General features: G+C 33.6%; 1 protein-coding gene across 2 annotated transcripts in view; it reads left to right on the top strand.

Moving 5' to 3' along the window:
• BRINP3 (BMP/retinoic acid inducible neural specific 3) overlaps positions 1-19,248 on the top strand; it is a 430,978-nt gene that overhangs the window by 189,697 nt on the left and 222,033 nt on the right. Inside the window, exon 3 of one of the 2 annotated variants that reach the window (XM_036867990.1) lies at positions 13,231-13,421. The exons of the other annotated variant lie outside the window; for it this stretch is intronic. Within the exon in view, the coding sequence (XP_036723885.1) occupies positions 13,231-13,421 (191 nt within the window). The remainder of the gene's footprint in view (positions 1-13,230; positions 13,422-19,248) is intronic. 2 annotated transcript variants of the gene reach the window in all.

The raw sequence follows: 19,248 nt of genomic DNA, 5'->3' as shown, positions 1-19,248 counted from the left end.
ATATCGTAAAGGTATCTATACTCTCCAAAGATCATACAGAGTTTTAACACAATTCCTATCAAAATTCCAGCAAGATTATTTTTCTGTAGAATAAACAATATTATTCTAAAATTTATGTAGAAAGTCAGGAAACTAGATGACCTAAACAATTTTGAAAAAGAAGGCTGGTGGGGGAGAAAAAATCAGTCTACCTAATTTTGAGACATAATATAGCTATAGTAATCAAGACTATTGTATTTATTGAAGATAAATGCATAGGTCAACTGAACCAATACAGAACCTAGAAGTAGACCCACAAAAACATGATTTTTTGATACATGTGAGAAAACAATTCAATGGAGAAAGAATACCTCTTTCTAACAAATGGTGCTGGAACAATTGGATATCTGTAGGTGAGAAAATGAACTTTAACCTAAATCTCACATTTTATACAAAAAATAACTTGAAAGAGATCACAGATTTAAATGTAAAATGCAAAACTACAAAATATTTTCTTAAAAAATAGGAAAAAAGCCTTTGGGATCTAGGCTACACAAAAAGTTCTTAGATTAGATACCAAAGGCATGATCCATATAAGATAATTGATAAATTGGATTACATCAATACTAAAAATTTTTTTTGCTCTGTGACAGATCCTGTTAAGATGATGAAAATACTAGCTGCAGACATACAATATGGAGAACACATTTGCAACTCACTCTCAATAGTCTTTTTTAACACTATCTATCTATCTATCTATCATCTATCATCTATTTATATACATCAAAACTCATCATTAAAAAAATCAAATTATAAAATGTGCAAAAGATATGATCAGATATTTTACTGAAGAGAGTATATACTTGGCAAATAAGCACATGAAAAGATGTTGAATATAATTAGCCATTAGACGCAGTCATTAAATCACAATGAGATATTATTACACTCTTATCTGCATAGCTAAAATAAAAAGAAAACAGTGACAACAAATGCTAACAAGAATGTAGAGAAACTGCATCACTCAGACATCTGTCCTGGGAATATAGAATGGTACAATCATCATGACCCAGCAATTTCACTTCCAGGTATTTATGCCAGATAAACGAATGCATGATCACACAAAAACCTGTACATAAATGTTCATAACAGTTTTATTTGTAATAGCCAAACCTGGAAACAACCTAGATGTCCTTCAACAGGTTAATGGTGAAACAAACTGTAGTACATCCACACATGGAATACTATTCAGCATTAAAAATGAACAAATTTTGATAGCAGCCACAACTTGGATGAATCTCCAGGAAATTATTCTGAGTGGAAAAAGAAACCATGACAATAGGTTACACACTGTGTGACTCTATTTATATAACATTTTTGAAATGACAAAATTATGGAAATGGAGAACAACTTAGTGATTGTCAGGAGTTGGGGGGTAGGAGAAAAGTATATGTAGCTAAAAACGGACAACATGAAAGATCCTTGTAGAGATGGAAATGTTCTGTATCTTGATGTGTCAACGAAAATATCTTGCTTGTGATGTTTTACTATAGTTTCGTTAGATGTTACCATTGGGAGAAACTGATCAAAGGGTATATGAGTTCTCTATTATTTTTTGCAAGTGAATAGGAATCTACCATTATCTCATAATAAAACTTTCTAATAAAAATATTTTATAGCATTAGACAAACATAGCAAGAATTGTGCTCGAATATTAATTGATTAATTAATCCATTCAGGGAATATTTATTGAATGCTTGCTTTACGCCAGGTGCTTACAATTATTGGGTAAAATTAAGGCGCACAATTCATAGTTTTTTTTTCTTTGACCATATGTTTACCTAAAACATCCAGATCAAACAAACACTGTGACAATGTACTGATAAAAATCCTCATCTCCCTAGGTTAACTGCTCCTATTGTGTTCATGGACAGTATCCAGCAACAGTTCTGGACTATGACACTCGATAAATATTTAATTAATGAGTTAACTCATCCCAGAATAAAAAGTGCTCCAATCTGCCAGGTATCAGCTTTTCCAGAGAACCATTTATCTAAAAGACAGTAGGCAACAATTGAGAACCAAGCCCAATCTGTGGATTTAGAGAAAGAGCTCTGAGAACACAACTACCTCTGGAACTGAAGCTTCTGCCTGTTTCAAAACCACCAACCATTCAAAGTGGGATTTAGTAACTGATTTTCCTCTTACAGGAGGCTGAGTCTCTGTAACAAAGGATTAATTTGGTGATAAACAATTCAGTTGAAAATTGGAGTTACATGTCTATGTTAGTGTTTTTCCCTAAATCTTCTCACCCCAAATTTCCATGTGTCAGTATAGCATTTGACTTTCTTGATACTTATGCCCTATGGTACTTATTTCCTAAGATTGTATATGAATATAAGAGAGATAAAGAAAAACAAATTTATTGCATAGTAATAAATGTCAGTTATTTTTCCTGTTACCTTTCATCATACACATCACTACTGAACCTAATAGTGTCCATGAATATAAAATTATTAAGTTAATGCTACGTACATATTGAGATCTTTTTATTATATCAATTAAATGTACTTGGTAACAAGACTCTTGCCTTTATTCATGATTTTCATTAATAATTTATCATTTTCATGTTTTCATTGTACTTGTAATTATCTTATGATTCAGAATATTGACTATTTTTTTAAACTCATCTTGACACAGTCTTCTATATTTGAAAAGAAAACTCAAACTTATGATAGTGACTGAGCAATTAAAAACAACCACTTTTATATATCCATTTTCACTTGTTTCTCTTAATCCTCTATTGCTGAAATGGAAACACTTTTTGTTTTCTCCTTTCAAAATGATATAAATCTTTTATTTTTCCTTTTGTTTCCTCTCTTTTTTCCTCTGTAGTGTCCTCAGTTTACCCCACCCACACTCTTCTCTTATTCTGGGAAATTTTCCTTAGATACTCCCTTGATTATTGTTTCACCGTTTTATTTTCTATTTTCTTTGGTCACATGGAGTGACTCTCCATGATAAGTTTTTAGGTTCATCAGTATTTTAGACCTGTTTATTCACTTCCTTTTCAGAGTCAATAATGTGTTGTTCTTCCTCTATAGGTGTGTTAGCACTTTAACTGAATACAGCTTGTTTATTTACTTTGCACTAATTAGGCTGCACACCTGATTGGTTCTTTCTGTTGTGATTAACCTTTCTTTCCAGATATTTTCAGTATTTGCATAGGTTTTTCTCAAAGTGTTCTGTACTACTCAGTAGTCCAGCAACCTGTTTTTTTTAAAGCAAACTTTGAGGAGGAGACATCATTTATTTTGTTAAGAATCAATAGATTATATTTATGAATTTATTTTTTTCTACATGCATATTTTTCATTACAAGCAGTTCCAGTAAAGGGATGAGACATAATATCCCCATTGTGAAATAACACTCTTTTTCTTGTGATGGAGTACCTCCCTTTGTGTTCGGTGATGTTAACGTTTTATCGTGGAATCTAAGCTTCCCTGTGGATTTACAGGACTTCATCCTTCTCTGGAATCCTTCTTACGCATTAGAGACATTAGAGACATATTGGCAACCTTCAGCTTAGTGGTTTTTTGATGTAACATATTTTTCCCATCATTTTCCCAATTTCATCCTTGAATTCCCTCATCACAGCTGGGTGATCCCATCGAAGAATCTCTTTTCTTTCTCACCATCTGTGTTTCTCACTCTGAGACTTTTATTCTCTGTACTCTGAGGCTGGAGTTTGGACTCTACTATATCACTTATGAAAGCAATTAATCGTAAACGTCTTTACTCATTCAGTTCCTACAATTCTACTGCCCTCTTCTGAGAAATGTGAATTAGTCCCAAGCGTTCTTTAGCTCCTTCTACCAAACAGATATTTACATTCTTTATTTCTTGGATGACTGTTTAGTCAGGGCAATAAAGGATTAATCTATAGTCAGTATTTTGTTTCTATTATAATAATTTATATTAATATTTCTCACATTCCTCCCCATTTTATTGATAAACTTCTCCCAACTTCCTTCCTTCGCACCATTCTCTCTCTCTCTCTCTATATATATATATATTTCTCTCTCTTTCCCTCTCTTTCACCATATGCTCCCTTTTACAATCCCTACAAACACAAATATCGTGCATTACTATTAAAATCCACCTTTCAAAATTGCTGCTAATCTATAAAGAAGTTAAATTCATTACTTTTGGTGTCAGATTCCCTGGATTCAAGCTATTGTTAGGTATACATCCTTAGAGAAATAATTTGCACCAAAACCCTCTCATGTGCCGAAAGGAGATAAGAAGAGCATATATACCTCACAGTGCAATAGTTTAAACCAATGAGTCACTTTAAACACAAGTCTAATTTAACTATCATTTCAAATTCCATCTTGAGGTAAATGTTACTTGACAATCAAAATTTCAAATAATATAAAAATTTTGCTTTTTGCCTGTCAAACTTTAAACTTATTGCCTGTTAAAACTTCCATTTTAATGTTTTTAGGAAAAAAACTAGTCAAAGTATATATTATATGTTTATCTGTCCCCTAGCAGTATGGAATTTGAGTTTGTACAATCAGTGTCTTTCCCTTGTCTTTAGGCTGACACAGATATGAAAGATTGAAGATCCTCTTATAACTGATAGCAGGACTCCTCTCCCCAAAGTGCATTAGCTAATGGAGGCTGTGAGCCCCAACTCTGTAGACTTCACTGCACTCACAGACAATGGTAGCTTTTTTTTCAACATTCAAATATATGTTTCGACTTTTAGTAGGAGTAGGTTTTTACCTAGTCCTTAGTGGTTCTCAATTTAAAGCAAATAGTTAACTCCTAACCACCCCTAGTCACTTGAACACTCAAAGAGCCCAACTGAAAAATGCATTCTTCCACTGAGCTTGGTTTTCTGTGAACTTTAGCCAGGGCGTGTGCTCACAAGTCAGAAACTTCAGCCTTTTTCTTTCTTAGATGGTTATTTCATTTTAGCTCACATGATAACATTCACTCCTTTGTTGTTTCACTATGTATTTATTGAGTGACTACTATGGATCATGTATCTGAGTCTTAAGAATGCATAGTTATAAAAAGAAGACGTAATCCATGTCTATGTGGAGCTTATTATATAATGGAAGAGGCAGACATTAATTGAATAACCACACAGATAAATATATTAACTACTAGAAAGGAAAAGAATACTCTGCTATGAATACATAGCAGAATTAGTTGGAGACAGTGTTGGCAGAGCAGAGAAAACAACAATTTCCCCATGTGTTATTGATGTCTTTGAAGGGTTATATAGTGGGTGATATTCAACTAATTTCTTTTCTTTTTTAAAATTTTTATTGATACTGGAGTACAGTTGATTAACATTAACATTGTTGTGTTAGTTTAAGGTGTCTAGCAAAGTGATTCAGTTATACATATACATGTATCTATTCTTTTTCAAATTCTTTGCCCATTTAGGTTATTACAGAATATTGAGCAGAGTTCCCTGTACTACACAGTAGGTGCTTTTTGGTTATCTATTTTAAATATAACAAATTTATTTTATATGAATCCCAAGCATAGAAGACAGGAGGACTAAGTGCCTGTCAGATACTCTGTTTCAATTTGTAATCCATAGATTCTGACAATAATATCCAGAGAAAGGTAACATTACCAGTTTACGTTTCACAAGCTTTTTGTGTGTAAAGTGGTATTTTTGACAACTCAAGCCTGACTCAAACTGAAAGGTTATAATTTAGGGAATGAGTAATTTATACCTTGTAAAATTAAAATTATACATTTTTCTGAAAATTTATTTTGTCATAAAACACCATATCCAGCCTCCCTACGACATGTGGATTTGAAAGACATAATGTTAATAGCAAGTTGAAATAAATTATATGTATCTTAAAACCTGTGACCTACTACAACACATTTTTATTTTCCTTAAAAATCATAACATTTAAAAAGAGTTTTCTTTAAGATATTTTAAACTTATTACAGGAAAAATATTCTATTAACTTGAGTTACTATTACTTAAATATAATTTTTATTATGGAAAATTTTCATAAAAAGATTAACAATTTGGATTCACTGTCTCTAAACATTTAGTTACTCTAAAAAAAGTCCTTGATCTTGACTTTTTGGAGACAACTTGAAGGTTATTTGAAATTAAGGAGTGTATGAAGTTTTGATTTATTGCAAGCTCAGATATTTAATTGGTTAACCACATTGTCATAATTCATGATTTATAAATATTTGTTCCAATGTTTAAGGTAGAGGTTGTACCATTATAAAGAAATCTCAATGAAATTATTGCTTAAATGTTTAAAGAAATTATCAAATGCAGATTAATTTTTCATTAGCAGGTAACTATACTTTTGGCATTTATTCTTACTGATGAGCATTTAATTTATTAATCTGTGCCTGAACCAAGAAAAACAATTTGCAGATTCTTTGAGTGTGGCTCTATTTAAAAATTCTTTTGTTAATTTTACTCATTAATTTCACTAAAGCTTATTACCTTGATCTATCTAGCTAGCTAGCTAGCTAGCTATTTTTATACACATTGACATCCTGGGACAAAAATCTGTGACTTCACAAGTGTACACACACCAAAATTTACTAAGAAGTAAACTGTGCTCCTTGCACTATTTTAGTTAATTGTTACAAATTTTACTTCTTTAAAAACGCTACAGAGTCAGTATTATTGGACGTACACTTATAAATGAAATGACTTTACATCAGTGAGGTTAAGAACTTGCCAAAATGTAATCACCTTTGAATTTTGTGAACTGAATTGGTGAGGATGAAATTTGAAACTTTAGCTATCTGACTCCTAAATCCATTCTCCTTTGGAAAACTAACATTATCTAGCTCCCTAAAATATTTAAATTTATGTAAGAAGTGTAAAATTTTCAACTTAGTAACCCAAATAAATAATTAATTTTTTAATTATAAATTTCAAAAAAGAGACATTTGTATTTGTTTATTGCTTTTTTTCGCAGGGAATCAGTAGACATTTTATTTTAGCTCAGTTGTGTCTGTCTCTTAGCTTATCTACACTGATCAATAATTACCAGATCTGTATAATTATATGAATGTGATTGAGGAATAATTGTGATGAGTTGTAATAGATGTTAAAACTATACTTCCAAAATTTAGAAAGAAAAGCTTTTGCTTGTTAAATAATTCCCTCTCTCCTCAACTTAGAAAGTAATTCATTGACAGCATGTATGTATATTTTTTACATCAAAACTTTTGCTAACATCTCTTCAAAGGAGTGATTTAATTTAAAAATGGATAATAAATCTCTATAATATATATATATATCTGCAAGGGTATAAGCATGTGGTACCGTTATAGTCCTATGAAATGAATTACCTTTGGGAATAATGACAGTAACTATGACAATTGAATTCTGTGGTATTTCCCTTAAAATTTGATTTAAACCCCTATTTATTAAACTACAGAAAATGATTTAAAGCTATGTAAGATAAAATTAACTCACTTTCAGTTATTTCATAGCCCTAAAAATTTGACATATTTTAAGAATTAAAAATATACATTAGTAGCCATAAACCAGACCATTCTTTAAAAATTCTCAGTAACCCCACCCCAATCTTATATATTCAATAATATAGTCAAGAGGCTACAGCTACAATGAATTCTTGCTGCTTTACTGGGTTGGACAGTGTTTTGTTGCAATAATGCTAATTTGTTTTCTCCATTCTCCTCTGAATTTGGCAGCTCATTCAAAACACAATAGTCATTAATGATGCTTCTCAAAATCCTGCATGTAAACATTTCACAAACGTCATATTTGTGATTGTGCCTTTCTTTCAGTATTTTTTAAATAGATTCATTCTTCTAAATTCCTAGCTTCACACCAAAATACCTCCCAAGCTTTAAGAACCCTGCTACTGTTAAATTAAAAAAAAAAAAAAACAAAACATATTAGTGTATTAAGTGGCAGGAGGGTGAAAGAGAGTGGATTCTCTACTCTGCCAACTGCTCAGCATTTAGCTGCTTTTAAAAAACTGCCTTCAGAACTACAGCTATTCAGGTCATTAGGAACATTTCCCTTGTTCTGGCCAAATGGAAAACAGCATCATTTGTGAGACGTGGGAGTGCTACAGAAAGAACGTTAAAAGAGCCAATTTTATATATAACAGTTACACATAATAGAATTAGGGGGGATAGTACTGATTATTAGTGGCATTTCTTAAGATCAGTATGACTTTACAGATGTAATTAGAAAGTTATTACTACTAAAGATTGGCAATTCAATTTATAATTCTTAGGCTGGATTTGTTCACAGATTAGTGCTTGAGTAATATATTTTGTTTTAATATTCTGTTGTGTCTGCAAGTTTTAATGAATATTGACAGAATTAAAATTGCAAGCCAACAAATTTAGTATTGTGAAAAGTAATGTAGTAAAAACTTTTAGGGCTTTACACAAACAACTTTATTTAGTGTTAAGTTAGCAGTTAAAGATAAGCCTTTTCAGCAAATGCGTCGTCTGATTTTATCAATATTTTTATGTTGCCTTTCCTTTGGTAGTGAGTCCAAAATATATAATATCAACAGTGGCAGATTCTGTATTTTTCAGGAACCAAATATACATGTGTAATTTTAAAGAAATCATGGTAGTTAATATATTTCAAATATACTGAGTACATTTATGCATTCACACAGAATTTAAATACAAATAAGAAAGGTCAGTGGCAATGTGGCAATGATGTAATCATTATTTAAATGGAATTTGTTGATGTCATTCTGGTTTTCCAACCTTTTTTATGAGCTGCGTGGGGATAAAATTATATATTGTTGTAGAAAAGTAAACATTACGTGGACACGCATAAAAAATGATGCTTGCAAGTCAGAATTTTTAGCAGCAAACATATAACTAATCAACTAATGGAGGCTCCTTAGAGCCAACAAAAACATTTTCAAAGTAATGTTCCGGCTGAACTGGTTACAGGCCATTTGTGTGTTCCACAAAATAGTGGCGATTCTAGAGAGGCTGAGTTAAGTTAAACAATGATGATTGTGCTGATTTCATTTAAAGACTTCCAAAGGTTATGATGAGAAGATATTTACGTTCTGTGAAGGCTTCAGGTAGAAGGCAGCATTTAGTTAGATACAACAATATTCTTATTTAATATAAACATAATGCGTCTGGATAGACTCCATAGATGCCATTCTGTAAAATGCTCTCATTATGATAATCATACCAGACAGCATGTTTTCAATTCAGCACTCCATTGCTTTGTTTTTCCAAAATTTAACGAGTGCGTGGTCTAGTTCCAACTGAAGTGGATCTATTCTTAAGGAAGAAAAAAAAAAAACAACTGTGCCCATATGTTTCTAATTTACGTACAACCATTAGTTCCTTCTTGCCTTCTCAAGTTACCCCACAGTCAAAATACTCTACATCAGCCATGGTATACTAGATGACATTGCTAGAAAGCAAGGAAACCAACTACTAACTCTATAACCTTGGTAGCTTTACATGACAAGATCTCTTTTTAGTTCATGCTCTTGTTCATCCTAAGAAGCTGCAGGGGTAGTGGTTGAAGGATGGGAATTCGAATCATATTTGCTGATCAAAGTCCCAGGCTGAGGGTCCAGGCTAACCTACATGCTCACACTTTATTGGTCAAAGGAAGCTGCATGGCCACACTGGTAAATGCAATCATACCTGTGCCCAGGTAAGAGACACAAGATTTGTATTCATAGCTATGTCCACAGCTCATAGTGTGGTACTTAACTGTCCAGAGATGATTTCCTTTACTTAAAGTGCTCTTATCATCACTTCTCAGGATGATTTCTGTACTAACTAGGCTTTCACCAAAAATTTATGGAGATCATAACAGTGATCATATATCATTACAGTATAAACCAAATGTGAGTGGAAATGAGAGATCTCAGTTCTCAAACCAACATTTATTTTTTCTACTCAAATTATACTTTTGGGATATACACAATAGAAAGTAAAATATTTTACTTCATTCTTTATATGAAAATATTAAAAAAACTAGGAGAAGAATTTTAGATGAAGCTCTGAAAATTAAGAAAACAATTTGCTATGGTTACTAACAATCCTGTTTTTTAAAATTCATTCATTCACTTAGTTAGTTGATTGGTTGATTAGTTTAGTTATAGTCTTAGTTTGGTGATACTCCCAAAGAGTTTGTCCTTTACTTTTGGTGTTGCATAACAGGATAAATTAATCAGATGGGGTGGCAAAGTGTTTTGTCCCACTGAAATGTCAAAAGGTGAATTGAGGCCATAAACTTAATTGAGGTTAACATACTGCGGTAATAAAAAGCATCTGATAGATGAAGAAAGCTCCCTGGAAGGCTGTCCGTAGTCTTAGGCTCTTTATAGCCTTCTGAAGTGTGTGAATATAAGGGAAGAGAAAACATATTCGAAGTGAGTTAGATTAGCAACATTTATATCAAGGAATTGGGCAGAGGGGTTGTGCTCAATAAGCTACTGGCCTACTTGTATTTTTGCACATAAAAATATTGTAAAGCCATTGAATTGCTATTTATTCATTCATATTATACTTAGTATAATTTTGGAACCCTTGAGGTCAGAGGTTTTCTTCTATTCATCTATATTACTACCAAGATATCTGGTAGTTATGACAATAAGTAGCAAACCATTAATAAATTTTCTTGTTAAATTAATGTTATAAGCTGATTTCAGAAAATGATGTAAATTTGTTATAGCTCTTTCATATCACATCTATTCTTTGTCAAATTTAAGAGGAACAAACTAAAGAAAGTTGCAAATATTTCAAGTCAGAATAGATCATGGGTTGGTACTGATCGCAGGTTGGTATTATATATTTACAAATTGTTAAAAAATAAGGGAGGCTAGAATGGCACTCTCCCAATATGTAGTTACCCACAGCCATCTAGCAAGAAATATTCAGCAGTTTAGAGAGAGTTTGTATGGGTTGTAAAATACCACCATTGACACAATCTTGGTTATTTAAGTCCAATTACTTCACTTAGCAATTCACATTTTAATTTATGAGAATATACATATGAGTTTATAAATTTGGTAATTTAAACCATTGAAAAAGATATACCACAACTTTAGGTTCAAGCTATGTTACTATCCCTTGATAAAATTATAAAGTTTTTTCAGCAAATAAATAAGTAAATGTTTGAGGGTAAAGTTTGGAAATTAATGAGTAGCTATTATCTAGATCATGGTTTAATAAACAACTTCTTAGAAGCATTGTATTACTATATACCTTATATCACAAAATACTAAAACATAAATATTTTATTTTAAATGCTCTCCTTCACAGTTTTGAATATGTATTTACATATGTACATTCTACATATATATCGAACACACACATGCACAAATACATTCAGGTAAATTTCTTACAAGATGAAAAGACATTAAAAATTACTGATACCAATTAAGTTTGGAACGGTAACAATGACATTCTTACTCTCTTCTGAGGAAATATGAAGTAATAAATCCAGTATAGTATCTCTAAAAGCCCAAGATTTACTGAAAAGAGAGCACTTTGAGTAAATTTTAAAAACAACATACCAAATTACCTAATCAGTAGTTTTCCTCCAAGTATGATCCCCAGAATAGCAGTACTAGCATTGCTTGTTGAAAATGCAAACTCTTGACCCCATCCGAGGCCTCATGTATCAGAAACTCTGGGATGGAGTTTCCAGGTGATTCTAATAGGTGCTGACATTTGAGAACCATTGGTAGAATGATACTATTTAAAACTGTTTGGATCAGCTGATTTGCAGAGGTAATAGCGAGAGTTTCTCAATGAAGGAAGCACTAAGTTGACTTATTTTCAGGCCAAGGCCCTACCGAAGATTCCTTAGTGAATCTTATCTTACAATTAACTTCCAAAAAACTGGATGGATTGTGTGGCTGCCAGACGTGTGTCACAGGAACAAATTATTCATGGCGAGCGACTCTATCAGGGACATGGTTCTTGGTCCTGGAAGTACTTACTGTTTTTCCGTATTCTGTGTAAAGCTATTCTGTGCTTCCCCACATCTAGCCTCTTTTATTTTTCCTTTAGAGACTAAGTATCAAATACCACCTCTCCAGAGTTGCCCTCTCAGGTCACTTAAAATAAAATAGGGCCATCCTGCCCGCAGCCCTGTGGCCCATCACAGCAGTCTGTCTGTGGTAGCTCTCAGCCCTTGTCACAATCTGGATGTTTTTAAAATTTAACTTAACATCTTTATTTTATTTATTTTTAAAACTTTCTCTAGAATGTGAACTCCATGCAGAGTCTGGTTCACAGATGTATCTATCATGCACCTTTTTGTGGTGCATTCCAGGAATTTTTTGGAGGCAAAAATATGAATAAGTATGGCAAGTATTTATACAATATTTAATCAACATTTTATTTGCTAAGTAGTAACGGAGTTAAATTACACACATAGGAGTGTTTAAATCTAGTAGAGGGAAGTCTTCTCTGTGGAAGGTATTTGAGATTTTATCAGACCACTCCTCAGAAAAAAAATCTGTATGGTTGATATCAGGCAATCCAGTTCACCATAGTTATTTTCTAAAGTATTATTAGGTTGACTTTAACTTAATATAAATGTAGACATTTTTTATATATAAATCTTTTATAATCATATTTGCTACTTCTCTAATTTGACCATATCCACCTTAAAAGTTATTTTGCATCTTGAGTAATTACTAATTAAGTTGAATTGGGGTTTCAAATTATGTTGTAAACAATAATTATTATAAAAAAACAGTTTTTCTTTGGATCATATTTTTACAAATTCTTCTACAGCACCTTAATATTCTTGAGGTTTTACAAGTTCCCACTCTAAAGTGAATAGAAAATAATCATTAATGATGAAAATAAATTTATTCTTTTTTCAATTTCCATTGGAAAATGATAAAATATTACTTCAGTTTCCCTTTTTAAGAAATAATTCTACATTAATATTCTTTACATAATGAAATCATTTTTATGAGTACATTTTTCCTTTGGAAAAAAATCAGTGGAGTCTGTTGCTTTAAGTGGTTTATTTTTCTCTCCATGACTTGGTTGCAGGATATTCACTCCAGCTACATAAATTATAAATATTGCTTCTCCTACTTACTCATAGCACATGAAGTATTATTACAAACAAGAATCATTGTAATGTAGTGACCCCAACGAAACTGTCAAGTGAACTTTTCAAATGAAAACATTCAGATAGATTATGTATTTACGAATAAAAATAAATTTGCTTTTCAGGGAGTTTGGCCGCTGGAAAGTAAATAACCTTGCAGTTGAGAGAAGAAATTTCCTTGGCTCCCCTCTGCCTCTTGCCCCTGAATTCTTCCGCAACATAAGACTTTTGGGACGTCGGCCTACCCTTCAGCAAATCACAGAAAACCTTATCAAGAAATATGGGACACATTTCTTGCTATCTGCTACTCTGGGAGGTACGACTCTTTGAAAATATTTGTGCCTGTGTGTGCTTGTGCATAAAACTGTATAAATCAAGGAAAAGTGTTGATTCATCCAAATCACTGCAGTTTGAATAATCCTAAATTTCATTCATTAACTTAATCAAAACATTTATTGAGTTATTACTAAATATCTTGTATGGTGATCACAATGATGAGGTAGAGGATTTTCACTTAGTTTCTGCCTGAAAGCAATTTACAAACTAATAGCCTCTGTTAAATATAGGCGTAGTTATTACACTCTATAATGCAAGGTGATGAGCCAAATTTTGTTTAAAAATTGAATAATAAGCAATCAAGTCACAGCTGGGACTTCAGGTTACAGAGAGCAGGAAAGGTCCCAAAGTAAATGTTGAAATTCTAAAATTACATTTTTTAGAGCTACTTTAACATTTCTGATTGTAGTTGATATATGATGTGAAGAGAGTAATAAATAAATATCAATGAAGATGCACAATATGAAAGTAGAGATTAATAATGTCACCCTCCTCAATGTGATGTAGTATCATTAAATGTGTGTTTTATCATGGTGATGTATAATTCAGTATTTTGAATACACTTCAATGATTTGGGGGGAGATAATGTGTAATAGGAAGAAAATGACATTTTTCTAAAACTTATAAATAGCCCCAGAATTCTGTATATTGGATTTTGGGTAGGACTTTAAATAATGTCCAAACATTCCGTTTTAAATAGATATTACTCTTTCCTATGATAGGAGCAGTGGACAAAATTGGATAGGAATCACCATGAAAACAGTGATTCCCTGCTCCCTTGTCAGTCTCTCAGTTAAGTTTACCAAAGCCGGGCAGGCTAGTTCACACCAATGGTGAGGCAGTGTGAAAGACCACATGCTCTTCATTTTCCTAGTCTTAGAGGATGTGTCTTTTTTTCTGTTTACCTGGCAGTCCAGTCTGTCACCAAGTCACGTCAGTTTATTCCTCTAGAATATATCCCGTATCAAACTCTTTCCTGACTTCCACCCCAATGTCCCTACACCAAGTCACCACCATGTTTCTCTAAGAATATTCCTAAGGTCCATCCTTCACACAGATCTTTTAAGCTTGAGTTGGGTTAAATCATTTTCTGTTTTAATTAAAACCTACAGTTAGCCACTTGAAATGAAACCCAGATGTCTTTCTGTGGTTTCTTAAGGCACCACATGAATGCTCTGCCATTGGCTTTCATCTCAGACCTCATCTGTTCTCTCTCCTGATCATGCTCTATGTTTCAGCCACAAAGAAACTTCATATTTTTCTGCTCAAAGGTTACTTTCTCAGAGAGGCCTTTTCTTTTTTTTTTTTTAAACATCTTTATTGAAGTATAATTGCCTTACAATGGTGTGTTAGCTTCTGCTTTATAACAAAGTGAATCAGTTATACATATACAATATGTTCCCATATCTCTTCCCTCTTGCATCTCCCTCCCTCCCACCCTCCCCATCCCACCCCTCTAGGTGGTCACAAAGCACCGAGCTGATCTCCCTGTGCTATGCGGCTGCTTCCCACTAGCTATCTATTTTACATTTGGTAGTGTATATATGTCCATGACACTCTCTCACCCTGTCACATCTCACCCCACCCCCTCCCCATATCCTCAAGTCCATTCTCTAGTAGGTCTGTGTCTTTATTCCCGTCTTGCCACTAGGTTCTTCATGGCCTTTTTTTTTTTTTTTTTTTTCCTTAGATTCCGTACATATGTGTTAGCATACTGTATTTGTTTTTCTCTTTCTGACTTACTTCACTCTATATGACAGACTCTAACTCCATCCACCTCATTACAAATACCTCCATTTCATTTCTTTTTATGGCTGAGTAATATTCCATTGTATATATGTGCCACATCTTCTTTATCCATTCATCTGTCGATGGACATTTAGGTCGCTTCCATGTCCTGGCTATTGTAAATAGAGCTGCAATGAACATTTTGGTACATGACTCTTTTTGAACTATGGTTTCCTCAGGGTATATGCCCAGTAGTGGGATTGCTGGATCGTATGGTAGTTCTATTTGTAGTTTTTTAAGGAACCTCCATACTGTTCTCCATAGTGGCTGTATCAATTTACATTCCCACCAACAGTGTAAGAGAGTTCCCTTTCCTCCACACCCTCTCCAGCATTTATTGTTTCTAGATTTTTTGATGATGGCCATTCTGACCGGTGTGAGATGATATCTCATTGTAGTTTTGATTTGCATTTCTCTAATGATTAATGATGTTGAGCATTCTTTCATGTGTCTGTAGGCCATCTGTATATCTTCTTTGGAGAAATGTCTATTTAGGTCTTCTGCCCATTTTTGGATTGGGCTGTTCGTTTTTTTGTTATTGAGCTGCATGAGCTGCTTGTAAATCTTGGAGATTAATCCTTTGTCAGTTGCTTCATTTGCAAATATTTTCTCCCATTCTGATGGTTGTCTTTTGGTCTTGTTTATGGTTTCCTTTGCTGTGCAAAAGCTTTTAAGTTTCATTAGGTCCCATTTGTTTATTTTTGTTCTTATTTCCATTTCTCTGGGAGCTGGGTCAAAAAGAATCTTGCTGTGATGTATGTCATAGAGTGTTCTGCCTATGTTTTCCTCTAAGAGTTTGATAGTGTCTGGTCTTACACTTAGGTCTTTAATCCATTTTGAGTTTATTTTTGTGCATGGTGTCAGGGAGTGTTCTAATTTCATACTTTTACATGTATCTGTCCAATTTTCCCAGCACCACTTATTGAAGAGGCTGTCTTTTCTCCACTGTATATGCTTGCCTCCTTTATCAAAGATAAGGTGACCATATGTGCGTGGGTTTATCTCTGGGCTTTCTATCCTGTTCCATTGATCTATATTTCTGTTTTTGTGCCTGTACCAAACTGTCTTGATTACTGTAGCTTTGTAATATAGTCTGAAGTCAGGGAGCCTGATTCCCCCAGCTCCATTTTTCGTTCTCAAGATTGCTTTGGCTATTCGGGGTCTTTTGTGTTTCCATACAAATTGTGAAATTTTTTGTTCTAGTTCTGTGAAAAATGCCAGTGGTAGTTTGATAGGGATTGCATTGAATCTGTAGATTGCTTTGGGTAGTAGAGTCATTTTCACTATGTTGATTCTTCCAATCCAGGAACATGGTATATCTCTCCATCTATTTGTATCATCTTTAATTTCTTTCATCAGTGTCTTATAATTTTCTGCATACAGGTCTTTTGTCTCCTTAGGTAGGTTTATTCCTAGATATTTTATTCTTTTTGTTGCAATGGTAAACGGGAGTGTTTTCTTAATTTCACTTTCAGATTTTTCGTCATTAGTGTATAGAAATGCAAGAGATTTCTGTGCATTAATTTTGTATCCTGCTACTTTACCAAATTCATTGATTAGCTCTAGTAGTTTTCTGGTAGCATCTTTAGGATTCTCTATGTATAGTATCATGTCATCTGCAAACAGTGACAGCTTTACTTCTTCTTTTCCGATTTGGATTCCTTTTATTTCTTTGTCTTCTCTGATTGCTGTGGCTAACACTTCCAAAACAATGTTGAATAATAGTGGTGAGAGTGGGCAACCTTGTCTTGTTCCTGATCTTAGTGGAAATGGTTTCAGTTTTTCACCATTGAGGACAATGTTGGCTGTGGGTTTGTCATATATGGCCTTTATTATGTTGAGGAAAGTTCCCTCTATGCCTACTTTCTGCAGGGCTTTTATCATAAATGGGTGTTGAATTTTGTCAAAAGCTTTCTCTGCATCTATTGAGATGATCATATGGTTTTTCTCCTTCAATTTGTTAATATGGTGTATCACATTGATTGATTTGCGTATATTGAAGAATCCTTGCATTCCTGGGATAAACCCCACTTGATCATGGTGTATGATCCTTTTAATGTGCTGCTGGATTCTGTTTGCTAGTATTTTGTTGAGGATTTTTGCATCTATGTTCATCAGTGATATTGGCCTGTAGTTTTCTTTCTTTGTGACATCTTTGTCTGGTTTTGGTATCAGGGTGATGGTGGCCTCGTAGAATGAGTTTGGGAGTGTTCCTCCCTCTGCAATATTTTGGAAGAGTTTGAGAAGGATAGGTGTTAGTTCTTCTCTAAATGTTTGATAGAATTCACCTGTGAAGCCATCTGGTCCTGGGCTTTTGTTTGTTGGAAGGTTTTTAATCACAGTTTCAATTTCAGTGCTTGTGATTGGTCTGTTCATATTTTCTATTTCTTCCTGGTTCAGTCTCGGCAGTTTGTGCATTTCTAAGAATCTGTCCATTTCTTCCAGGTTGTCCATTTTATTGGCGTAGAGTTGCTTGTAGTAATCTCTCATGATCTTTTGTATTTCTTCAGTGTCAGTGGTTACTTCTCCTTTTTCATTTCTAATTCTATTGATTTGAGTCTTCTCCCTTTTTCTCTTGATGAGTCTGGCTAATGGTTTATCAATTTTGTTTATCTTCTCAAAGAACCAGCTTTTAGTTTCATTGATTTTTGCTATTGTTTCCTTCATTTCTTTTTCATTTATTTCTGACCTGATCTTTATGATTTCTTTCCTTCTGCTAGCTTTGGGGTTTTTTTGTTCTTCTTTCTCTAATTGCTTTAGGTGCAAGGTTAGGTTGTTTATTCGAGATGTTTCCTGTTTCTTGAGGTAGGCTTGTATTGCTATAAACTTCCCTCTTAGCACTGCTTTTGCTGCGTCCCATAGGTTTTGGGTCGTCGTATCTCCATTGTCATTTGTTTCTAGGTATTTTTTGATTTCCCCTTTGATTTCTTCAGTGATCACTTCGTTATTAAGTAGTGTATTGTGTAGCCTCCATGTGTTTGTATTTTTTACACATCTTTTCCTGTAATTGATATCTAGTCTCATAGCGTTGTGGTCGGAAAAGATACTTGATACGATTTCAATTTTCTTAAATTTACCAAGGCTTGATTTGTGACCCAAGATATGATCTATCCTGGAGAATGTTCCATGCGCACTTGAGAAAAATGTGTATTCTGTTGTTTTTGGGTGGAATGTCCTATAAATATCAATTAAGTCCATCTTGTTTAATGTATCATTTAAAGCTTGTGTTTCCTTATTTATTTTCATTTTGGATGATCTGTCCATTGGTGAAAGTGGGGTGTTAAAATCCCCTACTATGATTGTGTTGCTGTCGATTTCCCCTTTTATGGCTGTTAGTATTTGCCTTATGTATTGAGGTGCTCCTATGTTGGGTGCATAAATATTTACAATTGTTATACCTTCCTCTTGGATTGATCCCTTGATCATTATATAGTGTCCTTCTTTGTCTCTTATAATATTCTTTATTTTAAAGTCTATTTTGTCTGATATGAGAATTGCTACTCCAGCTTTCTTTTGATTTCCATTTGCATGGAATATCTTTTTCCATCCCCTCACTTTCAGTCTGTATGTGTCTCTAGGTCTGAAGTGGGTCTCTTGTAGACAGCATATATATGGGTCTTGTTTTTGTATCCATTCAGCCAGTCTGTGTCTTTTGGTGGGAGCATTTAATCCATTTACATTCAAGGTAATTATCGATATGTATGTTCCTATTCCCATTTTCTTAAATGTTTTGGGTTTGTTATTGTAGGTGTTTTCCTTCTCTTGTGTTTCTTGCCTAGAGAAGTTCCTTTAGCATCTGTTGTAAAGCTGGTTTGGTGGTGCTGAACTCTCTCAGCTTTTGCTTGTCTGTAAAGGTTTTAATTTCTCCATCACATCTGAATGAGATCCTTGCTGGGTAGAGTAATCTTGGTTGTAGGTTTTTCTCCTTCATCACTTTAAGTATATCCTGCCACTCCCTTCTGGCTTGCAGAGTTTCTGCTGAAAGATCAGATGTTAACCTTATGGGGATTCCCTTGTGT

Source organism: Balaenoptera musculus, chromosome 1 (genome assembly GCF_009873245.2).
Source record: "Balaenoptera musculus isolate JJ_BM4_2016_0621 chromosome 1, mBalMus1.pri.v3, whole genome shotgun sequence".
Classification (NCBI taxonomy): Eukaryota; Metazoa; Chordata; class Mammalia; order Artiodactyla; family Balaenopteridae; genus Balaenoptera; species Balaenoptera musculus.
The sequence above is the reverse complement of the archived record's forward strand: the minus strand, read 5'-3'. Positions and strand labels throughout refer to the sequence as shown.